A 26,679-nucleotide genomic window follows, 5' to 3' on the forward strand; every position below is an offset into this window, starting at 1 on the left:
CCAGAGAAGTGGTTTTGTCTGAAGCACATGGCTCTGAGGTCTGAATTTCATAATGCTGCACTAGCCAGAGACAGCAGCAGAGTCCAGACCCACACCTGTGTGTTCCCTGTGGTCCTGAGGGTCTGTGCCTGTACCATTGCTCCAGGCCTGCCACCCGCAGGGGTGAAGGAGCACATGTCCCTGCCCAGTGTCTGGTGGAGCTTTTTTGGATGAGGTAGGTCCCCTGACACCATTACCCAAGCCTTTGGCAAGCTTTGCCTCCCACAGGAGTGAAGGGGTGCCTGGAAGCTGCAAGGCAAAGGAGGAGTGAGGGAAGATGAAAGAGAGTATGACAGAACTCAGGAGGAATGCAAGGTGGGAGCTGCTGCAGCTATCTCTGAACGCCGGAGGGACAGAGAGGGGCTTTGTCCTACAACTCCTTCAGAAAAACACCTTGGCACGTCCTGGGCTGAATCCAGAGCCCCGTGGGCAGCAGGGGAGGGAGGGGATTCTGCCCCTCTGCTCTGCTCTGCTGAGACCCAGCTGGAGCATCCAGAGCTGGGGTCCCTGCACAGGAGGGACAGGGACCTGCTGGAGCCAGCACAGAGGAGGAACATAAAGATGATCAGAGGGATGGAGCAGCTCTGCTGTGCGGATAGGCTGAGAGAGCTGGGATTATTCAGCCTGGAAAAGGCTCCAGGATCTCCATGCCTTCAAGGGGCTCCAGCAGTGCTGGAGAGGGATTTTTCACAATGGCATAAAGTGCCTGCATGAGGGGCAGCTGTTTTAAACTGACAGACGGCAGGGTTAGATGCGGTATCAGGAAGAAATTCTTCCCTGTGAGGGTGCCGAGGTCCTGCACAGGTTGCCCAGAGAAGCTGTGGCTACCCCTGGATCACTGGGCGCGTTCGAGGCCAGGTTGGATGGGGCTGTGAGCAGCCTGGTCCTGTGGGAGGTGTCGGTGCCCTGGGCAGGGCGGAACTGGAGCCCTGCAAGGCGCCGGCCATTCCCTAACCACAAGGCTCCTTTGAGTGGCGGGAAGAGACGCGCGTGCGCACCACGCCCTTTCTGATTGGCCCTGCCCTCGGGAGCCGCCCAATCAGCGGTGCCTGTGGAGGCGGGACTTCCCTCCCGCATGTTCCCGTCGGTGGCTCCTCGCCATTGGCCGCGCAGGAGCTGTCGCTCGGAGGGTAAGCCCCTCTGCGATTGGCTACCGTTAGTGGCGCCTGGCTGGTGACGATTGGCCAGGGCACACGGAGGGGCGGGGCTTAGGCGGAGCCGTCTGTCTCGTTTTTTGCTTTCTTTCATTGGCCGAGGCGGCGGCCGGCCGGAATTTCCGATTGGCCGGCGCACACTGTTGCTAGGCAGGCGAGGCGGCGTGGGCGGGGCTTCCCTCGCCGATGAGTCGGCGCTGAGGCTCAGCCAGCGCGGACGCCCCGAACCCTCCGTCCGCCGCCCGCGACCCCCGCGACCCTTCTGACCTCCCCGCCCGCCCCGAGGAGCCGCCGTCCGCCGCCCCTCGCCCCCTCCCCGCAGCGCCATGGCCTCGGGATCCGAGTAAGTGCGGGCCCCGCCGCCTCGCCGCGGCCTAGGCCTCGCCGCGGCCTGGGCTCGGTCTGGCCCGCCCGCTTCACCCGGGACGGCCCGCGGGCCCCAGGCGGGCGAAGGCGGTGTCAGAATGGGGGTGAGCCGCTTCCCGCCGTCCGCCCCGCCACTGCCGGGCCTCGCCGGGAAGTGTCGAGTCATGGCGGGGGGCGAGGCCGGGCCTGGCCTCCCGCCGTGCCGCCGCCGGGCCTAGGACCGCCCGCCCGCCGGGCCCTGAACTGCGGAGGGCTTTGTTTTCTAGACCCGTCCCGGGCTCCTCCTGTTCGCAGAGGCCCTGGGGCTGGGGCAGGCGAGTGACTTGGCGCTAGCCGAGGCAGACATGTTGTGCCGGGCATGGCCGAGGCGATCGGCGACGGTGTTTCCGTCTCGGGTGTCTTGCCTCACTCTTCTTGGCTGTACTCAGTTACAGGCTGAGGATCATCTTCCGAGCTCCTCAGGAATGAGTAACAGTCTCTGCACGCAGACCACGTGCATTTTGAGCGGGGTAAAATGGAATCCAAAGGTACATTTTCCCAATTCAAGAATACTCAAAGTGACTTTTTATCTTCTGTAGAGGCACTTTTGGTGCCTTTGGGTGTTCTTTAAATAGGTTTTCCTTTTCTTTTGCAACTCCTGGAATCCAAACGTGCTTGGCCCTGCCGGGTCAGTTCCAGAGAGATGTGCCAGGCATTCCGTGTCTGCGCTGGAAGTGACGTTCCTAGACCCTGGTTGTGCAGCTGGGCGAGGTTAACAGAGAAATCCCTTTTTAGAAAGGGATTTCTCCTTCAGCGAAGTTCTTCTCACCCACGAAGGAACCAGAAAAAGTTAGTTTGCATCTGGAACAGGGTTACTTTTTAGATGCCATTTTTTGTCACAGCTGCTGGCAGCCATCTTGCTGAACCGAGCCTCAGCATGGCAAGTAGCATTCCAAAAGCTAAGGGAGTGTAGTATCTGAAGGGGCTCCTGTTTTCCTCTCCCAGCCAGTCTGAAACAGCGCTGAAAACTTGGCTTCTCCACAATGGGTCTGAACTCCCCCTGTGGTCGTCTTGTTTCAGTAAGTGTCTGCAGTCACCACATACCTCAGACACTTCACTTGGGGATAAAAATGTTTTATGATTTTTTTTTTTCTTTAATACCCACCTGGTATTCAGTAGTTCAGTCTGTAAATCAGATGTTCAGATTGGTAAGGATTTGTCCAGGGGTTTTATCTGGGAAGTGATTTTCACAAGGATGGTGGTAAGAACTCACGGCAGTGTACAGAAGACATGGCTGATTTCACTTTCGTTACTGCAGCTGGAATCATTCTAGGGAGTGACTTTTTTGCTTATTTTTAGCACCGACTTAAAGGAATAGCTTGTTTCCTTATTTTAAGTGGGGCTTTGGAGGTTGGTTATCATTTTCAGAAGGATCACTACCTGGTAATGACTTTCTTCTCTGGCTCTTCATACCCTTCACTGTGATGCCTCTGGGTGTTACCAGTTGCTGGATAAGGGGAGCTCTGACACAGAGAGAAACCACTGAGTGTAATTAAGTCCATGGGGCTGTGTCAGGGGAGGTTTAGGTTGGATATCAGGAAAATCCTGAAGGTGGTCAGTCACCTTAACAGGCTCCCCAGGGAAGTGATCGCAGCACCAAGCCTGGCAAAGTTCAGGAAGCATTTGGACAATGATCTCAGGCACATGGTGTGATTTTTGGGGATGGTCCTATGCAGGGCCAGGAGTTATACTTGATAATCTTGATAGGTCCCTTCCAGCTCAGGATATTCTGTGATTCTGTAAGTTGTAGAAAGTTCCTCTGGTTCTCCCATCTGTGAAATGAGGCTGTTGAACTGCTTTACTGAGAGAGGAAAGGAGGGAACCTGTTATGGTTGGCCTTTAGGGCTGTTTGCTTCAGTTTTCTGGATGTCTTGTACTTTATTTACAAGCTTGACCATTTTCTGTGCTGGTGATTGTGTCCTCATTTCTGGCTTCTGTCTAGGTGCAGTCTAATACAGATGTTGAATTTCCTTTTAATTCCAAAACAGCTCTAGAGCTATGTTTTGTGTTTTGTGTCATTTGTCTCTTTGTTAAGTCAGGGAAAGAAAGGGGTGAGAGGGAAAGTGTGTGAGGGAACTGACAGGTGTGTCAGGGAGGTGATTTGGAGGGTTTCCACCAGGCTGTCTGACCAGAAGCTCATCAAGGGACTTTAAAAATTACCTGGGTTAGCTTTCTGTACCTATCCTTTCACAAAGTTTCCCATCAGGAGTGGGACAGTTGTCAGGAGAGAGTCTCAACCCATGTCTTAGGCTTTCCTGCTTGGTATTTTCTGTTTGTGCTCTCCTTCATAGAGATGTTGGGGTTTGTCTGAGTGTGGTTGAGGTGCACAGATCTCTTGCCCTGTTATTTCAGCTGCAGCACAAGGAACTCCTTGAGAGATGCAATGAGGGCAGATGGTGATGATAACAATATTGTTAATTGCTGCTAAAAGATGGGTAGTGATTGTCTGTCTAAACCTTACCCTTGTCTGCAGGAGAAATAACATCATTTCCCTGCTGAGCTGGCATCTAATTTTGTTGGACCTTTGTTTTTCCTCTGCAGAACAGTCAGGTCTGAGCACTGAAGCTGACCCTGCAGATTTAGCTCCCTGGAAGCTCTTTCTTGGGCACTTTTATTTAGTTTTTAATGCTTCCAATACTTTTAAATTGCTCTAAGTGTATCTGATATTGATCCAGCCCTCAGTTCTTAGGCTCAGTTTTTCCATACTAAAACTTTCTTCTCTTATTTAGCAGAACCAGGAGGATTTGTGCTGTGTTTTTCCACGTTGCTGTATGTCAGGAGCTATCCAAAGTTTCTCTCCAGTCTTCTGCAGCTTCTGTTTTGTGTACAGTGTTGACTGAAAAGCTTCCACTTGTTACCCAGTTCCTTTACCATTTGTTTTTGATCTGGTGTTCCAGGCTGTTTTTTAGCCTGTAATAGCAGTCCCTGCATCCCAAGGAATAGACACTTAGTTTCAGCAACAGTTCACTTAGCCAAAGTCTGGCAGTGGCTTCTTATCAAAAAGCCATGGGATTCACATCTTATGTGCAGGGGGAGGAGTTACAGTCACACTCTGAATAGCCCAAATAACCAGTGGTGTGTCTCCCTGGTGCCCCTTCACTGAAATCTTGAAATCTATTTGCTGGGTTAGTTTCCAGTGGCCAGGAGATAATGAGGAGGCAAAGTCCTTACAAATAGGTTGGTTTTATGCACTGTTTAACCATAATCTGCCCTGATAATCTATTTTTTTCATTTTCTTATTCTCTATTTTCCTGGAAATTGCAGACTTTTTAGAACTCACAAACAAGACTACATTTTTAGATCGATTGTGGAATTCATGAGCCCTTTCCAGGATGTATTCAGCAGCTTTTATTGTGTTCTTTTTTTCTCAGACAATAGATCTGCAATGTCTTACCTCTTGCACTCTTTAATAAAGAGAGGGGAAAAAAGATAACTTTCCAATAGTGTTGGCAGTCCAGGAAAGAACATGTTTTACAACTTGTTTTGTTCACTTAAAATAATATTGCCTGTTGTTTGCAACATGTTTCCTGTGCTACCAGCATTTAAGGGAAGTTTGAAAATCTTTTGAAAGCAAGCTGGCTGCTCTCAGTGGCTTGCTTGGTATTGTTTCCTCTTTATATGTCAGAGAAGGGAGGCAACACTGCATAGCCTGTCTTGGAAAAGCCTCTGTCTTGAGGTGGGGCAGGACCTGGGTAACATCACACCACAGATATGTCACCCCTCTCTAACGGACTCTTAAAATGCAGTGAACATGCCAAGTGCTGCCATTTCCACTGAAGGTTTGGTTTCTTCTCATCATTCAGTCTCTAAAAGGGTGAGATGGAGCAAAAGTTATGACTGCTTCCATTGTCCTACTCTTTGCCAGTGCTTGCTGCTTGCTTAGGTCAAGGGAAGACTTTATTTTTCTTGTATTTTCTTTCAGAATCAAGTCAGGCTATGCAGCGTTTTCTCTTCGCACCTTGGACATTGGCACAGCCACATACTTGGAGAAAGTAGTCAGCTCCCTGGGGGAAGCTACAGCACTCCAACCCTGATGTGTATGGCTAATGTACAGCTTCTAAGAGCTCCTCAAAAATAACTTGGTTCCAATTCATATTCTGTCACTGAGTGAATTATTTACTGTATTAGATTTTGAAGGATTAATCTGCCCTTCTTCCATTTCCTTGATGTTTTACTTGCTCCATTTTATCAAGGGAAGTGAATTGCCTCTTGTATTTCTTGTGATGTCATAGGCCAGAGCTGCAGTGACTTTTGTGAAGGTATTATGGAAAAGAGCTAAAAAAACCCCAACACAAAGTCATTTTCTATGAGCACCTGAATATTTCTGCAGCTTGCTAGGTTTAACAAACAGGCCTTGACAGGCTAAACTCTTACAACTCTTCCTGTCAGGGTTGCTGCAGCATTGTCCTTTAATGCCCCTATTTATCTGGGATTTGATGTCAAATAGACTTGAACTTTTGTTTTGTTGGTAACTGTTACATGTGATTTCAGATGAGTCTGACTAATTCATTGAGGCAAAACATCTTACAGTCAGCAACATCTCACAGACCACTTCTTTTCATAGATAGCTTCATAGCTGTATCCATTGGAAGCTCACAGTTACATTTACTGACAGAAAACATCCTCCCCTGAGCTCCTGCAACTGGTCCTTGGGAGGTAGTGTTCTTCTTTGTGCTACAAACAAGTAGAGGTTATAAAAGACAAGACAACAAAGAAACTTGCAGAAAGAGGAGATGAAAACTAGGTGTCTGGACAGGGCCAGCATCACTCAGGCTCATAAGATGTGTTTTCTCTTCCAGCTCTAAAGCCGATGACTTGTCGACTGCTATTCTGAAGCAGAAGAACAGGCCCAATCGGTTAATTGTTGATGAAGCCATCAATGAAGACAACAGTGTTGTGTCACTGTCCCAGGTGCGTCATCTGTAGAGGCAAAACGTTTAATCTGGTAATTGCAAGCTGTTGCTGTCGATTAACTTGAAATGTAACTTTGCAACATGAGTATCAGTGTTTCTGTCAGAAGCTACAGCTGTTACCACTGAGGGAGGATTGTCTTGCTTCATGACACTCCTCCTTGGTAGAAGGTGTTCTGGGCCTCAGTTTGTAGGATTCATTTGAGCTTGTGCCTTTCCTCTGGTTTCGGGATTAGCTCTGTAGCACTGTAGTAAGAGTCTCTGTCCTCTGGATTTGGTATATAGCACTTCCAAGGTGTAATTTCCAAGGTCAAATAACTACTTCAAATGCGTGAATTCCTACTTTATCAAAAGCTTATTCTAACACTTTGCTCTTTACAGGCAAAGATGGATGAACTGCAGCTGTTCAGAGGAGACACTGTCCTGCTCAAAGGAAAGAAGAGGAGAGAAGCAGTCTGCATTGTTCTGTCAGATGATACCTGCTCAGATGAGAAGATTCGCATGAATAGAGTTGTTCGCAACAACCTGAGAGTGCGCCTGGGTGATGTGATCAGGTGAGAACAGTGCTACCTGTGGAAGACATTAGCAGCATTACACATTATCTTATAGTATCTGAGCTGCCCTGTGGCAAAAACAAGTTAAAACCTGTTAGAAATTAATGCCGGAAAAATATGGAACAGCCAAATAGCAAAATTAAAAATCTTGGACATTTATATTCTGATTTTTTGTTGTAAAAATAATTTTTAAATCAGGAATGCTTAAAATAATTTGCTAGGATTTTGTTGTGGAGCACATGCAGGAAGTAGAATCATAAAATAACTTGTTGGAAGGGACCTTAAAAGTAGTAGTAAAACTTGGAAATATGGATCTCTGCTTACAGGAGGCAGGTCCCATTCCACGATGGGAGTGGGTAGAACAGTAGCCCATGAGCATTTCCTGAACATAAAAATGGTAGTTTGCAGGTTTAAATAGGGGAAGGCTAACAGCTTCTCCTCCTCCTGAGCATTGTCTCTGAGAAAATGAGAGCCTGGTTCTGACACCAGACTTTCTGAGGTGGTATCTGTAATAATTTTTAAATGCAAAATGTGTTTCATACAAACTTAGTAGATAAGAGAAATGAGGCTGTTCCACCCATCCCTCTACTAAAAATACAAGTTTTAATCACTTCTGTAATTGGTTCAAAATGGTGCTTTATGTCTTTGGATTTAAAGTAGAGGTGAATTCTTACTTTAACTTGATGTGAGATTTCTGTTGGAGTCTCTTCTAGCATGACAGCCCATGCTCTTGTCTTCTCTGTTAGCACCGTGTCTGTAGTGGTTCTCAGCTTCCCAAATGTGTTACCAATTGTCTTGAGTCATTGCGAGGTCAGGGAATTTTCACACACTTGCCCTCAAAGTTTTTCTTGCCAGTCTTTAACTGTTTATAGTGTTACTGTGTCCTGGTTTCTGCCAGGATCCAGATTCATGTGCTAATCACTTCCTGATTGTAGTCTGTCAAATATTTTCCTTCTGGGGCAGTCTCTCTTTTCTTTTACCCTTTTGCTGTATCCTCTCTGTAATGTGGTCCTCTCTGCATGTGGTAAAAGAATCTGTTAGGAGTCCCTAACAAAAGTCACATATGGAAAGCTGCATGCTCAGCTGCAGTTCCATGGCTTTTCTTAGCTGTTGAAGCCAGTTTCTGGCACAGCTGGATACTTTGAGCTGTCGCTACAGTAGGTTGTTGTGCTACACTGCCAAATAATAACTGTAGCATGTATTTAAAAAGGGGAAAGAGCTTTCAGCCTTTAACCTAGTCATCAGCCCTCACAAAGTGGAATTGACACGTGGCTGCAAAGGTGTTTGCCCCTGGTTGGTAATGCGAGAGCCTTTCCTTGGAATCAGGTTTGTCGGCAGTAGGGACTCTGGCCACTGTAGAGAGAGAGAGGAGGAAAGAGAGTTTTCCCCAGCTCACTTTTCCTTGCAGCTGGTTCTGCAGTGACTTGTTGAACTGAAAGCTACCTCGTGACTCTTGCAGGTCTTCAGGCTACATAGAGATGTGTGAATGTGGTGAGGGGGTCTGCAGAAGGGTAGGAGGAAACTCTTAAGCTCTCAAGTAGTGTTGGACAGGGCTGAAAGGAGTGAAGGCAAGTGTGCTGTGAAGAGTAACTCTTGGTGGGTATGATTTTTGCCTTGTCAGCATTGAAATATTCCTGTGCGAGTAGGAAGTCTCACCTTTTCTTTAGGGCTTTTCATGGCCTTAGGATGTTCTCTCCTGGGAAGTGGCATGTCTTTTCTTGTCCAGGTATAGCACTGAGGTACAAGTCCAGAACAGTGTGGCTAACTGGAGTTCTCTTCTTTTGCAGCATCCAGCCTTGCCCAGATGTGAAATATGGCAAACGTATCCACGTGCTGCCAATTGATGACACAGTAGAAGGGATCACAGGGAATCTGTTTGAGGTCTATCTCAAGCCCTACTTCTTGGAAGCTTACAGACCTATCAGGAAAGGTAATAATGCCTGTCATTGAAGTCCTCACAGCCACAAGTGTGAGCTAAAGACTAAACGCAGAGAATTTCTAGAAGCTTGCACAGATCTCTGTGAAGCATTAGACCAGCATCTGCAGGGAGAAATTTTGCTAGTAGTGATTTAAATTTTCTGTAATCTTCAGAAGGAGTTTTTGTTGCTACTGACTGGCAGCAAACACTGGGATTTGGTAGTTCTCCTGCAATTTTTTTAGCTGTATGAGATGGGAGAGCATCAGAAAGGCTCACGAGGAAATTGGGAGAAAATCTCATTAAACTAAATTGCTACCACGTGATGTAAGTGGTGAGTTACCTGCATATTAATCCATTGTTTGGGTGTATGTTGTGCTTATCCAGTTTCATCAGAGTTTATCCTTCATTAGTGTGGTAATTGAAGGAGACTCAGGTTCAGATCCCCACATCTGTAGTGGTAGATTCATCTGCTGTCAGGTACTGAATGTGATGATGTGCAGATAGCTGCCATAGAAATGATCCTATGAGCATTAAGTAACAATTAGCATCATGCAATTTTGTTAATTTCCTACTCTCACCTAAAATCAAATCGCCTTGATCCATACACTGGACTTTTCCATCCTCCCATGTCACCCACAAAGTGCACCCAGGTCCTTGAGGAAAAGCAGAACCATGTGTGGAAAAGCAGAACCATGCATGGGTTTGCCTTTGCCTGAGGTAGCAGCAACCCAGAACATTTATCCCAGCATATTTTTAACGTGCACTACAGGAACTTTGTCTCCTTCTACAGTGTGTTAAAATGTTGGATAGGGAGAGTTAGTCACCAGGTGGCTTTTGCTAAATGTGTGTCCCAAAATTTGCTGGTCACACCAACCTTTGCTCTCCATATAGTCATGAGCAGTCCATTGCATCATGTGGTTTTCCAAAGGCTGGTGCACAGTAGGGAATGCAATACACTCTCTTAGAAACATGTTTTGTCTGTCCTTGGAATTGGAGTAGCCCCAGTGCATGATATTTTGTCATTAGATCCAAAGACCTTTTTTCCGCTTTGAGTACGGAGTAATATGGAGCAGGCTTCCAATGTGCTGGGCCAGGTTCCAGCTCACTGCAGTGATTTGTGTCTCTCTGGAACTGCCAGCATGGCAGCACACCTTTTTCCACATATTTACTAGTTTTTCAGGATTCTACACTTGTTCAGTGTCACACTATATTAGGAACAGCGAAGCATATGACCTAGACACTCTAGCTGAGTGTCACAAGAGAGCAAGTTTTATTATTCCAGATCTTCTTTTATAGACAGGTCCAAGAGGTAAAACTCTCATTGGTCATTAAACCAACACATCACCATTACTGGACAATTGGGTACATCACCCCTTGACTGTTTCTTGCAAGGAAACAACAATGATCCAAACAACACCTGCAAAGGTTGTTTGGATTCTTCCTTATGATTTCCCAGGCCAGAGCGAGACTTTGTTTCACACAGGCACTGTGCTCCTTGCCTGCTTTCAGCATCCATAGTTCAGGAGTGAAATTCCAAAATGTTGTAGGTAGTCACTGGCCTGGACACTTTCCCCTCTGGGTGATGTTCTTAAATATGTTAACTTTAAACAAGATCTGAATCACATTCAGCAATGTGCTGTTTCACCAAGCTTGCCAGAGTTCCAGAGGCACTTGGACAATACCCTTAGGCATGTGGTATGGTCTTTGTGGCTGTCCTGTGCAGGACCAGAAGTTGGACTCAGTGATCCCCATGGGTCCCTTCCAGCTAAGGAAATTCTGTGATAAGGCTGGCTTCAGGTGTATTGAAAGGATATTAAAAATCCTGACAGTGCTCAAATGCTGTTGTAATCAGCCCGGCACTGGAAGACATCAGGAGGGATGTGTAGGAAAGGTGAAGTTACCAATAGCTCCCAGTGGATGGCTCCCGAGGTACAGAGCAGATGGCAGTGCTCAGTTCACTCCTCGGATTTGTATCTAGACTAGTGATTCCATCACATCACAAGCCACTACTGCAAAGAACAACACAAAGATAACCTTAGCCCAGGCAGCCAGGACAGTAAACCTCACCACAGGGGATACCTACAAGGTGTACTAAAAAACGCACCCTGAGAATAAGCATGAATAAACACTGTCACCAGCTATTATTGTATACTGAATGCTTATAACAAATTTAGCTTGGCATGCTCTGCTCAGATCTCGTTATGCCAACCCTTTGTCCCCATGCTGGTTGCCAAAAAGGACTGTTGTCCTTTGATCCCAGCATGTGACTAAATGTCAGACAGCTACTTATTTCCCATCCAGCCATGGTATGGGGAACAGATCATGTAAAAGGAAAAACTTGTGAGTTAAGAACATTTTAGTAATTGAAACAAAGTAAAATATTATAATAATGATGATAATGATAATAATAAAGATCGGGAGGAAACCCAAAAGGACAGGTGTTGCACAATACCTAAGACAGTTGCTCACCATCTGCTGAATAATGCCCAGCCTGTCCCTCATCAGTGTGTGATGTCTCCCAGTGAAATCTACAGTTTATACACTGAGCATGGTGTTCTATGTCATGGAATATCCCTTTGGGCAGTTTGGGTCAGCTCTCCAGGCCATGCTCCCTCCTGGTGTCTTGTGCACCTGCTCAGTGGCAGAGCAGTGCTTGGGGGAGGTAAGCACTGCTGAGCAGCAGCTGAAACAGCAGAGTGTTACCAACATTGTTCTCATACTGAATCCAAATAACAGCACTGAAACAGCTACTAGGGAGAAAATGAGCTCTGTCCCAGATGAAAACAGGACATGTAAGCCAGCTGGCACCCTGACTATATTCACTTCTTCAGAGTAATTTAAGTAATAACTGTGAGGGTGAGTAGAAAACCAAATGCATTTTGGCTTTGTGTTCATAATACTTATGCTGTACCATAGATTAAAGTTCACTATAGACACAAGGCAGAGTTATCCAGAGTCTGCAGCCTAGTGCGACCAGGAGTCACAGTGCAATGTTATATATTATTCTGCTTCTGGAGATGAACAGTTATAACTAGTAGCAGCTAGTTACAATAGATTCAAAATAAATTTTTATTTAGTTAGGGCTTTTTGGCTGCTCTAGAAATGTTAAATTGAAACTGAATAGAAAAAAAAAAGATTTCTTGACTTTGTGTTTTGTATTTGGGCAGGGTATTCTTTTCTGTTGTTTGCTGGATGAAATTTGAGAACTGAAACAGTACTCAGGCTGTCGCAGTGCATGCAGCTTTTGAGTTTAACATGCAAAGCAGTGTTATAAATGCCACAGTGTCTGCCTGTGTGACCCACTTCATAAAACTCCGTGGCTGCTTGTTGTGCAGGGGGTAGACATTTTGCAGATGTGGGTTGCAACAGGCCACTGATGTGTGGGGTTTTACAGGTGACATCTTCTTGGTGCGTGGAGGGATGCGTGCAGTGGAGTTCAAAGTGGTGGAGACAGATCCAAGCCCGTACTGCATAGTGGCTCCGGACACAGTGATCCATTGTGAGGGAGAGCCCATCAAACGGGAGGTGAGCAGAACCCTGCCATGTGGCTTTCCTAATGGATCTCCTCTGTTCAAAGCCTGTTTCTAGGACAGTGCTTGGGGGCAGCAGTGTTTGCAGTTCCTGTTTTGATGTTTTATCCACTGAATGTAAGGGTCAGAAACTCTGGTTTCAGGAGATGAACTGCTGCTGAAGGCAGTCAGAGAAAGGTATTTCCAGTGTCTTCCTCATATGGTGAAAGCACCAGGGGGTAGGTTTGCTGATGAGATGCCATGCTTTGGCAGCAGCTGTTTTGCATCTGCTTCCAGATATTTTACACTGTGCTTGGATGCATCTTTTAATTCTAGTATTCCCTTGATACATAGATGAGAGAGCTTAAATTCCATGCCACATGAAAAGAAAGTCACTTTTTCCAAGAAAAATTTGAAATCCCCAAATGTTTTACATTAAAAAAAAAAAAAATTAATTCCCCAATTCAATGAGGTGTCCAGCCTTGAGTATTGCAACCTTGTGGATGCCTGAGGGGCTTGTCTGACAGCACCTCTTGGTGACCTTACTATAGAGTAAGAAATCTCAGAAAAGTGAGCTAAGGTGGGTGCATACTTTACAGAATAAATACCTTTTTCTGCCTGCAAATAGTGTGTGTGTGCTGGTTTGTTGTTAGCTCCTTCTGAAAAACATGTCTGTGACCCTTGTGAAACTGCACTTGGGCACTCCATGAATCCCACTTGGCCTCTTAAGGCCACAGCGGAGATAGATTAGATTAGATTAAGAGATAGACAGACAGACAGACAGACGTTCAGCCTAGGCCACCAAAATTATGAGGAACCAGAGGTCAGGAGTGAAAGAGGACGGACTGGGATCATGGGATGATGCAGCCTGGAGAGGGGAAGGCACAGGGACAGGCCTACTGGCAACTACCTGATGGGAAGGGATAGATGACCAGGCTTTTCTGAGAGCTGTGCCCAGGGACATGAGTGGATACAGTAGCATAAATTGGATCAAGGGAAATTCCCAGTAGATACTTGGAAAAATGTTTCCCCAGTCCTGGAGCAGAGCCCAGAGAGGGCATAAATCTCCAAAATTGAGACCTTCAGTGCCTGTTAGGTCCAGCCCCTGAGTGACCTTCTTGAGGTAGGTGGGACTTGAACTGAGCCCCTCCAAGATTCCAAGCTATGTTATTATTTTAGTGTGGCCTAAATAACTGAGGCCAGTAAAGGTTTGGACAGCTGAATAAATGGATACTGTGAAGGAAGAGTTGGTTACAACTCATCCTTATGTCTGGACCTTAACATTCAGTGCTAATTGGAGTCAGTCTCAAAAGGTAGCACTGCACTCGAATAACTGGCAGATGAATATGCCAAGTTGTTAGACAGCATTTACTCTAAGGAGTAAGTATATTTTATACTGACATTGTCTCTTGTTACTTCCATTAGCCCCATCAAAGAGTCACAGAGCTTGTTTTGTGCTATAGTCTGTAGGGAACCTGGCAGCAGAGGCTGTCATTCCAGAGGGTGGGCTTCAGTGAAGTCTGAGTACGTGCAGGCAATTCTCTTTATATGTCTGGGAAGACAGAGCTATGAAACAATTATAGAAGACATCAGGAAGACTTGAAAGGGAGAATCTCAAGACAGGCAAGAAATGTCTAAAAAGCCATAATCCTGGCTTCTGTAGACTGGGAGGGGTTGTTGAACTATTGTTTTCACTCAGATGTTTGATGTATTTCCTCCTGGGTAGGATGAAGAGGAGTCACTGAATGAAGTGGGCTATGATGACATTGGTGGCTGCCGGAAGCAGCTGGCTCAAATCAAAGAGATGGTGGAACTTCCCCTCAGACACCCTGCTCTCTTCAAGGCCATAGGGGTGAAGGTACGTCCCCAAGTGCAGATGGCTTGCCCTGGGACATGTCTCTCCATGACAGACATTTAGGAGGCACTGGGAGAGGGTTTTGGGTTTTGTTATAATGCTAGTGTTTGGAAGTATTTGCGTACATGTTCTGGACACAGAGTGAAACCCTGGCAGATTGTAAAGCAGAGTGATGCTTTGACTCAACGCTGCCAGTTACTGGCAAGGTTTTTGTTGTGTGTTGTGTGAAGTAGTAAGGGTGTTGATAGCAATGCTGACATGGCAGCTGTTGCATGAATTTGCATCACAATTTCAGACTGGCATTATCAAATGCTTACAAATTCACTGTGAAGCTGCTTAAGCAGTCAGATACTCACGACCTAAGTCCCTTGCCTTTGTCCTCAGCCTCCACGTGGGATCCTTCTGTATGGTCCTCCTGGCACTGGTAAAACACTGATTGCCCGAGCGGTGGCAAATGAAACGGGGGCTTTCTTCTTCCTGATCAACGGTAAGTTTTGTGGATGCTTTGGCCCCAGGTCTGCTGTGTGCTCACTTGTCCATCTTATGGTAAGGAGTGGTGTTAATAGGACCTGCAGATTGTTTTCCTGACATCCTTCCTTACCTCTTTCAAGCATGCCTCTGGGGACACTTGGAAGCCCTTTGTGTGGAAGTATCTGTAGTGGCACTTCACTGAAGCTCATTTATGTTGTAGCGAGTGCTTGGAAGATTGTGCTGAGACACAGGGCTTAGGTGTCTATCTATTTGTGTTGGTGAAGGCAGAACTGGCAGGCTTTGCTCCCACCATGTTCCATTCAGAAAAGAAGCTGCTGCTGTGGATTCCTCTTTCCCCTCAAGTAAAGCACAAAGACCTCTTTTGTTTTAGTACGTTATTTGGAAGGAAATTCCCTGAAATCTATAATGAGGTGCTTTGGACTTAGCTATAAGTGACAGAACTCCTATTGATAACTCTCGCCTGTAGCAGTTGAGGTGACTACTGGTTGATACCTAGTAAGGACCAGATTCTGAATTTTCCACACTGCTTTTCTGTTTCATTTTAGTCAGTGCTGGAATAAGAGAACATTTTTATTGAAGGAATGCAACTTTTCTTTTCTGATTTCAATCATGTGATAGCTTAGGACAGTATAATACAGCCCAACAGTGACCAGCAGTAGGGTTAGGGAGTTGCTTTTATGTAAATTGGCTGATTTTAGCTGCATGTCACCCTGTCATATACTTCCTCAAGTGTGTGGAAGCTGTCACTAAATGCTAATGCACCAGCTGTTTCTTTAGATGCTTGTACATTTATTGCATGATAAAAATAATGCTGTCAGAGTTAGCAACACATTCACTACCTGCTGGCCCAGTCCAGAGCTGCAGGCAGTGCTGTAGACAGAGCTGATAAGAACTGGTGAGTTACCTGTAATGAAATGCTCAGAGCACCTGCCCCTCCCTTTGTCTCTGCAGCTGGCAGCTTTCTGTGCCTGAGGGTCAGGATTATTTTTCTTGTATCCTTTAGAAGTATATTTTCTCTTCATTGCCACTGCCATCAACATGAGAGCAAAATCTGTAAAAACAGAATAAATCTTTAAACCTGCACTAGTGTTCAGCAGTTGTAGATGTCAGGGGAGTGCTGTCCATCCATTTGGGATCAGTGTGCTTACACACTTTTATTTTGTATTTAACCTTTGAGAGGCAATAGGGGTTGTGTTTTTGTTTGCTTGTTGTTGGTTGTTTTGACTTTTTCAGTTTATAGGATCATACAGAGGTAAATGTATACCTGTGTAATGTAAGCTAAAGATGGCTTCATAGAGCTTTTTCCTTCCCTATCCTGATAATTCATCACCTTATAATTTGATTGCTTCTCTTGCAAGCTAGGACTGGCATTAACTGTGTGTGGTGGCACATTACAGAGAAGCTCACCAAGTGTGAAATAGGGTAAGGAAAGAGGCAGCTAAAGGTAGCTCATTGACTAGTGCTGCATTCTCTTAGAGTAAACTGGAAACACCAAAATAATGATAGAAACTAATTCTGCATGCTGGTCTTGCCTTTCAGCTGCAGATTTAGTGAATTTGATTGATAGTATTTGCTTTGGCTTGAAATACAGCTTGTCCCATGTAGATGTACTAAAAAATTCAGCTGTGTGTTTTTGGGGCTAGCTGCCTCTCTTCTGAGTGGCACAGCATCACTGTTTTTTAGGTCCTGAGATCATGAGCAAGCTGGCTGGTGAGTCTGAGAGTAACCTGAGGAAAGCCTTTGAAGAAGCAGAGAAGAATGCTCCTGCCATCATCTTCATTGATGAACTGGATGCCATTGCTCCTAAGAGAGAGAAGGTAAAGAGAGCCTGTAGGAGGTAAATTAGTATGTCTAATTTTGGTAGCAGCTGGCCTGAGTCTGCGTTTCACTTCAGGGTAAAGCAGCATTGCCTTAACACCTGAATTCAGTTGGACATGAGGACGGTCAGATACAGTTCACAACGTTTGTTACTATCTTGTGGATATTGTATCTGCTGGCTCCCATGCAGCGCTGGCTGCCCTTCTCGGTGTAGAGCAGTTGGTCTCAGTGCAGCTTTCTGTGTCCCCAGACACACGGGGAGGTGGAGCGTCGCATCGTGTCTCAGCTCCTGACCCTCATGGATGGGCTGAAGCAGAGGGCACATGTGATTGTGATGGCAGCCACCAACAGACCCAACAGCATCGACCCAGCACTCCGGCGATTCGGTAACCACCCCTGCCCTCTCTTCCCTCTATGTCACACACTTTGTGACAGGCCATGCTGCAGGGGCCCCTTAAGGATTGAGCAGAAAGTCATGCTGAACATGTGTTACATAAACTGTTGACTTGTCTCCAGCTTCTTGCTAGAAATTATTTTCCAGGCTTGCAGCCTTTGATGTCGTTTTGTGTGCCATGTTAGGTGAGAATGTGTAGAAGTAAAATAATACTTCAAAGTGGGAAAAGTGTGCTAGCCTCTCTTAGGTGAAGCTATTTCAGGACACACTTAAGGAGGAAATGCCTAAGGGGATGTTCATGCATTAGATTGCAGAAGGCTGTGAATTACCCAATTTGGGTTTCTTTTATTAATGAACAGTACAGTAGTTTCTGAGACTCACGTTTTCAAAACGTGAACGTCTGGTGTATGACCAGTTGGTAGTCTGTAATAGCGAATCTGTCAAGTGTGCAGGGGGAACTGGACTCTTAAATATGTAGGGAGGCTTTTGAAAGCATAGCTGTGGCTGGAGGAGAAATAGAAGTGTACTTATCTCAGTGCGTATTGCAGTGATGCCCTGTTTTCCTCATGTGTTTCACCACTTGGGTAATGCTGTGAAGGTTCTAAAAAATTAAATCTCTCAGTATTTTTGGACTCTTGTGACAAGGACACAGAGATAGAAATAAACAAAAATGTCTCATGGTATGTTGGTTCGGTGAAGCCTATTTTCCCAAAACCATGGCTCAGAAAAAGTTAGTAAATGGGCAATCTTCTGTGCTCTATAATCCCAAGGTCTTACTGTTAGTCTCACAGTAGTCTCACTTTGCCTAAATGGTCAGTGTCTTTCCTCCTTCCCTGACCTGTCTCTTCTAATGTGCATCAGCACAGTAGATGCTACAGGAAAACCCAGAATTCTGTTGTTTTGTGATATTTTGTGGAAAACATCACTTTGTTCGTTCAGAGGAACTGCAGCTGCAGCTCCTGTGGTGTGCAGGGTCAGCAGCTCAATGTGTGCTTGTACTCCCCAGGTCGTTTTGACAGAGAGGTAGATATTGGTATCCCTGATGCCACCGGGCGCCTGGAGATCCTCCAGATCCACACAAAAAATATGAAACTGGCTGATGATGTGGATCTGGAACAGGTGAGTAGTGTGCCATTAGGAAAGCTTGTCTTGTTCCCAGTGCTCTGTTTCATAGTTGAAGAATTGTTAAGGCTTGATCATACAAGTGCAGTGACTCAATTAGGACAGCATGAACGTGTGACCTCTGGGATTCTTTCTGGCCAGTTTACCAGTGACCAAAAGCCCTCACTCACTAGTTAGGAATGGCTAAGTGAAACAAATGTGCATCATTCCAGTCTGCAAGTGCCTTGCCACTGTCGTCCTGGGTTGGTTTGCTGTGTCACTGCGTTTAAAAGTACAGTAGCCCTGAAAAAGCTCACAAACAGCTGGGTCAGCATTGTGGTGTCACTGCATCATCTGTAAGCTGGATGGTTCCTGCCATCTCTGTCCTGAATGAAGAACTGCAGTCCTCAGAGTTACCTTTCTGTGCACCATCTGAATTCCAGGGGCAGACTGGATCTCTGGTAGGCAGTAGAAAGCACACTGTCTTTGCCTGAGTGTTATCACTTGTCTTGAATGTGCAGCAAAGCCCTGGTGTTGCTCTCCTCCTTTCCCAGTGAGGGACCAGAGTATGAGTTGCCCGTGCTTGTATCATGAGTCATTTGTATCATTGAGTCATGGTCAGTGCTCTGCTTTCAGGTGGCAAACGAGACCCATGGCCATGTTGGTGCTGACTTGGCTGCTCTTTGCTCAGAAGCTGCTCTTCAGGCTATCAGAAAGAAGATGGATCTCATAGACCTAGAAGATGAAACCATCGATGCTGAAGTGATGAACTCTCTGGCTGTGACCATGGATGACTTCAGGGTAATGCAGGAGTACCCCTCATTCTTCTGGGTGCAATTAATTGCTTCTTTGAAGCAAAAGAACTTGTTAGAATTCATATAATACTGTTTCTTCTAACAACAGTGGGCTCTGAGCCAGAGCAACCCTTCTGCTCTTCGGGAGACTGTGGTAGAGGTGCCACAAGTTACCTGGGAAGATATTGGTGGCCTAGAAGATGTGAAGAGAGAACTCCAGGAGCTTGTACAGGTAAGGCTTTAGAACAGGTTTTTTGCTTTGACAGCTTAAAAAATACAATAAAATCCAGAATATCTTCAATTTCCTGTTTGAGCTGCAAACAGAGTAAATGCAGAAGCTTTATGGTATCTGCTTCTAATGGGCTATAAATACCATACTGATCCATCTTTGTGAACTTGGGGAGGAAGGTGCTGGGAAGCAGCATCAAGTTTTCCTGAGCTGAGTCTGCAGTGACATTTTATGTGGGTGTTGTGCAACATGCATAAACAGCCACAGTTTTATCTCTTAAGTGGAGACTAGCAGTGGGACCAGTTCTGAGAATCATCCTGCATGGTAGTTTTATCTGCGAGGCAGTGGATGATGGTGCTCATACAGAGAGTTTCTGGAGGGCTCACCATCAGCCTTAGCACAGGGACAGATGAGAAATAATTGTGAAACCCTCTACAGAGGGAAAGAACAGGAAAAAAATGCTACAAATGGTCTGTGGAAACTCCAGGTGTCTGCACTGATATGGTTTGGGTTTGACACATTCCTGCTTTCAGCTGGCACTAGAAACATCCTGTCTCTGAATAAAAGAATCTAAATTTTCAGTCTAATTTTCTGATGTTAAAATCATCACCTGTCTTGTATATGACCTCGTTGCTAAGGATAAAGGCTCACATCAGACACCTTGCTGTCTCTGGAGAGCAGAGCAAATAGGTTAGGTAATGAGCTGTTGTTCCCTTTTGCTTCTGCAGGGCAGAGTGAAGCTGAGGTTAAGTGTGCTGGAAAGTACTGAACTGGTACTTGGGAAAGTACTGAACTGTACTTAGTTCCTAGAGGTAAATAGGTTGGTTTTGGCCTTTCCAAGCCAGTGTCCACTTAAAACCTGCAGTGACACCTGGCAGGATCTTGTGTTTAATCCACCAGAAATCTCAGGTAGTGCTTCTGGTAGAACCAAAACTGACTCAGAGAAATGTGTTCCTTCCTGTGGCAGAAGAGTTGGATTGGATGGTCTTTTGAAGGTCCCTTCCCACCCAAACCATTCTGTACTTCCAAGATAGTCTGTTCTGGCTCATCATGAGAGGTTTTTGTTTGTTCTCTTTCAGTATCCTGTGGAGCACCCAGACAAGTTCCTCAAATTTGGCATGACCCCATCAAAAGGAGTTCTGTTCTATGGGCCACCTGGCTGTGGCAAGACACTGCTGGCCAAAGCCATTGCCAACGAATGCCAGGCAAATTTTATTTCCATCAAGGGGCCGGAATTGCTCACCATGTGGTTTGGTGAGTCTGAAGCCAACGTGCGTGAGATCTTTGACAAGGTAAGTATTTCTCCTATTCCCTGTGCTGTCTTTGTGCTGAGGTACCCCCAGAACTTTATCTCCACTGCATCTGTCTTGCTGGTTCTTGCTTGTGTCTTCTGTGTTTTCCCTACTTGCACTGAGAGCAGGAGCTCTTTCCTTGTGTTGGAATTAATCCTCTTCAGCAACATAGTTGTTGAAACTCTTTTTTTCTGACTGCAGTTGGCATCTGTCAGTAGAGGGTGATAAATTCCCCAGTGCCTTTGGCAGAGGCTGTGGTTAGGAGGGCACATGTATGCTCCACACCCCTGGAAACTTAGATTAACACCTCATTAACTGTCATCATCTATAGATTTTCAGAATATCTTGTGGGTTCTTGTCCTGCAATATACACAGTTTAGAAAGGAGCTCACTCCTGCTCAGTTGTCCCATAGTGTCATCTCCTGTCCCAGAAGGTGTCCACATGGATTATTCTGTAAATCCTTGTTCTTGTGGTCAGGGACAGTGCTTTTAGAAAAAAGTTGGAAGGAGAGTGAAGAAAAATTTAGGTGGGAGGGAACCTCAGAGTCTGTCTAGTTCAGCTGTTTGTCCAGAGCAGGGAGATTACTTTGAAATTTCATCAGCTCAGTCCATTGAGTTCTGAACATGTGTGAAGAGTGGAGAATCCCTGACCTCTGTGCTTGCGTGCTGGTGTTGGAGCACTCTCAGTGTGAACAATTTCTTTTCTTTATTTCTCAGCTGCTCGCAGCTATGTCTCCAGGTCAGGAGGCTCCCAACACTCTCCACAGTGGGGGCTGGAAAGGTGTGCGTGGCAGGACTGCAGCAGGCACCTCCTTTTGCCTGTGGTCTTTCCTCCTTTCACTTCACTGTGAAGATCCATCTCCCTATAACTACACATTAGGTAGCTGAAGACAGCAATTGGATTTCTCCCTTCCATTGGACATATCTTACCTGCTTCAGTGCCTGAATAACCAGTTGACATTTTCAGGTCTTGCAGGGAGAGTTCTGGTCCAGCAAAATAGCTCAATTTTTCACTCTAGGTGTTGGAGTTACTACTCTTCTGCCTGGTTAACAATGTTTCCACTTAAGGGAAATTCAACTTGTTGTTCAGGAGAATTTAATGGCGGGGTTGTGTGGCAAGGGACTGCTCTGGAGCAGCTCTTCCAAGCTCTCCTTGTGAAGAGCTGGTACTCCTGAGCTGTGTTAATGGTAAGGAAGGCTTAGTGTGAAGTCAGTGTGCTCCTTGTTGGAAAGTATTAGCATGGAATAATGGTGCCCACTGCTTTTTGCAGGCTCGCCAAGCAGCCCCGTGTGTGCTGTTCTTTGATGAGCTGGACTCCATCGCCAAGGCCCGAGGTGGGAATATCGGTGATGGTGGTGGTGCTGCAGATCGTGTCATCAACCAGATCCTGACCGAGATGGATGGCATGTCCACCAAGAAAAATGTCTTCATCATTGGTGCCACCAACAGGCCAGACATCATTGACCCAGCCATCCTGCGCCCCGGCCGCCTGGATCAGCTCATCTACATCCCTCTGCCTGACGAGAAGTCACGGGTTGCAATCCTTAAGGCCAATCTGAGGAAATCACCAGTTGCCAAGGTAGGATCTGCACCCTGACTACTTCTGGCTTGGGTTTGCTGTGTGCTGTTCCACGCAGGCTGTGAAAGATGGAGCTCTGAGGTTGTGTGTCAGCAAAGCTGGAAATTGGTCTGAAGGAACAGCAGCTCTTTGTCACATAATGAGGTTCTGCTCATGGTGCAGGATCAGAAAAGCCTGTTTTGGTGAGGTGGAAAAAAAAGTGCAGAACACATAGGTGTGAAATAAGAATTGAAAAGGAACTGTTGTGGTGAGTTGTTGCTGAACCCTGTCATAGGCAAGAGCTGTGCCCCTTGCCTGGGAAGTGGCAATAATGCAGCTGAGAGTTAATCAAAGAAAAACAGACATGAAATGAGAGCCCAAGCTTTTTTATGCCAAACTTACCTAATTAGTTTCTAAGGAGGTTGCAGTAATACCCTCTCAACTGAGGGGAGGAGAGGAGGAGGTCAGCTGTCTTGGTCTGCTTGTGCCCTGTCTCTATTTCCAGTCTGATGCTGTTTTGCTTGACTCCTCGTGCTGAGACCTGAACAAATCATATCCTAAATCTGTAAGTGCAGAGGCATTTACAGCCACTTTGTGGATTCTTGGTGGGTGTGAGGTGCACAGCCTGCTTTAGTGTGTGGTTAACTTTTCCTGAAAACGAGAATCTCAAACAGCTGATCTTTCCAAAATTTGCCATAGTTAAGGTAGCACCTTGATACCCTGGAATCTAAAGACACCTCTCTGTCACTTTAGGATGTGAGGTGTAAAGGAAAGGCCTCTCTTCCTTTTTTATTTTTCTCTAGGATGTTGACCTGGATTTCCTGGCTAAGATGACCAACGGCTTCTCAGGGGCTGACCTGACAGAAATTTGCCAGCGTGCCTGCAAACTGGCCATCCGTGAATCCATCGAGAGTGAGATCAGGCGAGAGCGTGAGAGGCAGACCAACCCTTCTGCCATGGTGAGTGGGACACTGAGCTCTCCCTACCCACATGTGTGAGGTGTGATGTGTTCCTCTGTCATCCTTGGGATGAGTGGGCTCTTGTGCAGAGCGTGGAGCTGGAGCACTTTGTTCTTATCTTGTGGGAGGTTGAGGACCCTCCTGGGATGCCTCATGGTCAGCATTGCTCAGGAGGTACCTTCTGCAGCCCTGACTCATGCACACCTCTCCAGCCCCCACCTTGGAGGGTGTTGGGAGCCTTCTGACCTGGGAGGAAGCTGTGAGCAGCTGTTGGCCCCCTTGAGCTTGGGCACACAGCTCACCTGGTCCCTCTGTCCTGCTGCAGGAGGTGGAGGAGGACGACCCGGTTCCCGAGATCCGCAGGGATCACTTTGAGGAGGCCATGCGCTTTGCTCGCCGCTCTGTCAGTGACAATGACATCAGGAAATACGAGATGTTTGCACAGACCCTACAGCAGAGCCGTGGCTTTGGCAGCTTCAGGTACCTGTGGAGTGTGAGGGGTGGGCAGTGTGGCTCAGCCAGCCTCTGAGCACTCCACTGGGGCAGCTTTCTGATAGGTTCTGGGCAACAAAACACTTTTGCACTGCACATTGCCATTCAGCCTAGTGCATTGAGCACCACACAGTGTGGCAGGTGTAGGCTGTGCTGCAGGTTGGTTGTAGATGCTCTGTTGGTGCTCCTGAAGTCCCTTTTTTCCTTTAACTCAAGTGACAGCCAGCAGCCATGAGCCCTTTGACCTTCCCTAAGCCTTCATCCCATTCCTTCTTGCCCATCCTAGTTGTCACTGAGGGTTGGTGCAGAGGGAGGGGATGGTGCTGAGCTGCAGGGAGGCTTTTGAACAGTATCTCTTCTCTCCCGTCCTGCACTGCTGCATGCAGGTTCCCATCAGGCAACCAGGGCGGCGCCGGTCCGAGCCAAGGCACAGGAGGTGGCAGCGGGGGCAACGTGTACAGCGAAGACAATGACGACGATCTCTACGGTTAACTCGCTGTCCTCGGTGGACCAAACTCCACATCAGGCCACGTTGTACAGGGAAAAATCCAATGTTCAGTGGACTCTTGGCTTCTTCATTCCTCAGTCAGAACAGTGTAGCTGCACGTCAGACTTTGTACAGGGAATGTTTTCTGCAAACAGAAATCCAGAGCGGTGTTCAGTTGGGAGGCAGAGAGTGAATTAACAAGGAGGGGAACTGACTTAATTTCTGAGAAATTTCTGTTCTAGTTTATGTGGCAGAATCAGCAGCTTTAGCAAGGGTACAACGCTAGCCTGTATTAAAGAAAAACAAAACCCCACAAAAATAATAAAAAAAAATTAATAAAAATCCCACAAAACTCTAGCAAGGTCCTGGCAGTTCCTTTGTGTGGTGCTGGCACTGTCTATACCCATGTCTCTGGTGCTGTGTGAAACCTGCATGCTCTGGTGGAGCCCATCTGTGAGAGTGTTCCCCTGCTGTGGACAAGGCTGCTCTTCATGCTTAACACCTCTTAGCTCTGTTAATGGAAGAAATGGGTTTGGCAGTGTCTCTGCCCTGCCCTGCGCTGGCTTGGCAGGAAGATCCTGGCAGCAGGTACCTGCTGTTGCTTTTCCAAGGCTGGCCATGAGCTCTCAGGTTTCTTGCTGCTGTGGCTCTGCAGCAAAGGACCTCTCCATCAAGCCCTGTCTCATCCAGGCATGAGGAGCACTTGAGGTGTCTCTGGAGCTATGGCAGTGTGACACCACCATGGCTGGAGAGGGAGGACCTTCAACATGTTCCATGTATCCCAGTTTCTGATGCTTGTCTTGGATCTCTGGTGGAAAGCTGGCCTTGTATTGTGACTCAGACTCAGTAATTGGGTTTTGATTGTGCCTTTTCTTCACCTGTTCTGCCTCCCTGCCTTGCTGCTTCCTTTGTTTTCCCTTCTGTGAACTGAAAAATGTGCTACTGCGGTACTTAGTTGTTTTATGTCAGGGAAGCCCTGGGTCCTGGGGAGCAGGAGCAGGACAAGGGGCTGGACATGGGTGAGCCCTCAACCTGGGGGGAGCAGTGGCAGTAGAATGTCCAGGGCAGCTCCTTAGAGAATGCAGGAATTGAGGGTTTCTGGAAGGAGGGTAAAACAGTTCGTGTTGCAGAATGTTTTCCCGGACCTTTGGGGCTTGGCCACAAGGAGGAGGGCAGGGGCTGTGGGGTTTCTGCCCCAAAGCCTGGCACAGTCTTGAGGGCTCCATCAAGCCATCTGTATTTAAGGGGAGAGGATTTAATGGCAGAAGGAGAGAACTGAGCGTGAGCAGGGGCTTGTGTGAAGCCGTGGAGCACAATGAAATAGGGAACGCTGTGTTTAAATAGCACAAGCCCCTGTGGAGGAGGAGGCAGTGCAGGCCCCGGGGGCCGGGGCTGGCAGCTCACCTGTGCTGTCCTATTTGGGAGCTGTCTGCCGGCACCACTGTCCCTGTCCTCACACCACCTCTGCTGGGGAAATCTTCGCTCCCGCTGGCTCTGGTGGGGGCACTTCTGGCAGTAGGGTTGAGGCGGGGGGAGCTGGTGCTTCCCATGCCTCACTCCATCCTGTTTTTGGGTTAAACATTACCTTTCTGCTCTAGGGTTGATCTCTTCCCTGAGCTCTGCAGGGATGGCAATACCAGCTTTGCTTTGGCTGCAGGGAAACAGACCCAGGTGCTTTCTGCCACATGGGAAAGGAGCTCTCCAGGACTCCCCTAAGTCTTCCACAGCTTGGACAGTGGGTTCTTCCTCCCTGCCAGTGTGGGAACATCACCACCCTGCAAGTCGAGGGACAGATCCATCCTGGCATCATTGTCTGCTGTGGAGGCTGGGCCGAGGAAGCCATGGGATGGTGGGGTGTGTGCTCCTGGCAGCCCAGATCTTCCCCACTGCCTCTGCTAGTTGCAAATGCTAATTGAATCCAGCAGAGGGGCTGGAAAACCTCCTTTCTTCCTTGCCATCTGTAGGACATGGCTCCTGATGAGGGGACAGCACCTACAGGATTTCCAAGAGCATCTATCCCTGTTCTGAGGTTCTGTGTGAACCTGGTGGGAGGGCTGAGCGTGTCCTCCAGATCAGCACTCACAGCCCTGTGAACCTCAGCAGCCCCAGGTGAGCAGTTGGTATCAAGGACTGGGCTTGGCCCCAGCCCTGCCCCTTTCAGCAGAGCCCCCAGTCGGTCACTGCCAGAGCAAGAGCCTTTCTTCAGCACCCTCCTCCCTTGCCCAGATCCCTGCTGGGGGGCCTGGGCAGCTCCCTCAAGTGCTGGAGGGAGGAAGATGCTGTTGCCTCAGGTGTGCCCTGGAGGGTGTAGCATTAATGAGGGGTAAGCTGAGGACACCCCCTTCCTTTTTTGACAGGATCAGCACCTCCCTGTGCCCCCTTGGTCTCCACTCATGGCCCCAGAGCCCCTTCACCCCAACCAGGCCCCATGGGGACCATTGGCTTAATGGCAGTCACAGTCCAGCCACACTCAATGCAGAATGGGAGTCCTCTCTCAGGCCATGGTGGTGGGGTTAGAGACTGGTCCCTGATCCAAGGGAGTGGGACCCTCCTGCAACATCCCAAAGCCCTCAGCCCAGCAGGTGCTCTGATCAGCAGGAGGCCACAAGTGACTGCTCTTCAGTGGGTACTCATCCAGCTCCAGGCAGGTATGGATGTGCTATGGGCATCTCTGCTCCATTGGCATTACTGGCCCCGGGACATCTCTTCCACTTGAGC

The 26,679-nt window shown here is 47.2% G+C and overlaps 1 protein-coding gene across 1 annotated transcript; it reads left to right on the plus strand.

Moving 5' to 3' along the window:
- Positions 1-1,167: 1,167 nt before the first annotated feature.
- VCP (valosin containing protein) lies at positions 1,168-24,318 on the plus strand. The gene is made up of 17 exons (XM_086869644.1): positions 1,168-1,536; positions 6,398-6,509; positions 6,890-7,062; positions 8,850-8,992; positions 12,375-12,505; positions 14,216-14,347; positions 14,729-14,831; positions 16,520-16,653; positions 16,905-17,040; positions 18,055-18,167; positions 18,786-18,950; positions 19,053-19,175; positions 20,252-20,464; positions 21,736-22,044; positions 22,827-22,982; positions 23,308-23,462; positions 23,861-24,318. Exons 1-17 carry the CDS (start codon positions 1,520-1,522, stop codon positions 23,964-23,966), a joined length of 2,421 nt encoding a protein of 806 aa, XP_086725770.1. The 5' UTR covers positions 1,168-1,519; the 3' UTR covers positions 23,967-24,318.
- The last annotated feature ends 2,361 nt before the right edge of the window (positions 24,319-26,679 follow it).

The sequence above is a fragment of the Cyanistes caeruleus genome, chromosome Z (genome assembly GCF_971803275.1).
Source record: "Cyanistes caeruleus chromosome Z, bCyaCae1.hap1.1, whole genome shotgun sequence".
NCBI classification, from domain to species: Eukaryota; Metazoa; Chordata; class Aves; order Passeriformes; family Paridae; genus Cyanistes; species Cyanistes caeruleus.

What these genes read in the sequence shown, in the direction of transcription:
- VCP (XM_086869644.1), top strand. An exon ending in TCAAGGCCATAGGGGTGAAG is followed by an intron (nt 14,348 to 14,728) that starts GTACGTCCCCAA and finishes CTTTGTCCTCAG; the next exon opens with CCTCCACGTGGGATCCTTCT. An exon ending in CGTGGCTTTGGCAGCTTCAG is followed by an intron (nt 23,463 to 23,860) that starts GTACCTGTGGAG and finishes TGCTGCATGCAG; the next exon opens with GTTCCCATCAGGCAACCAGG.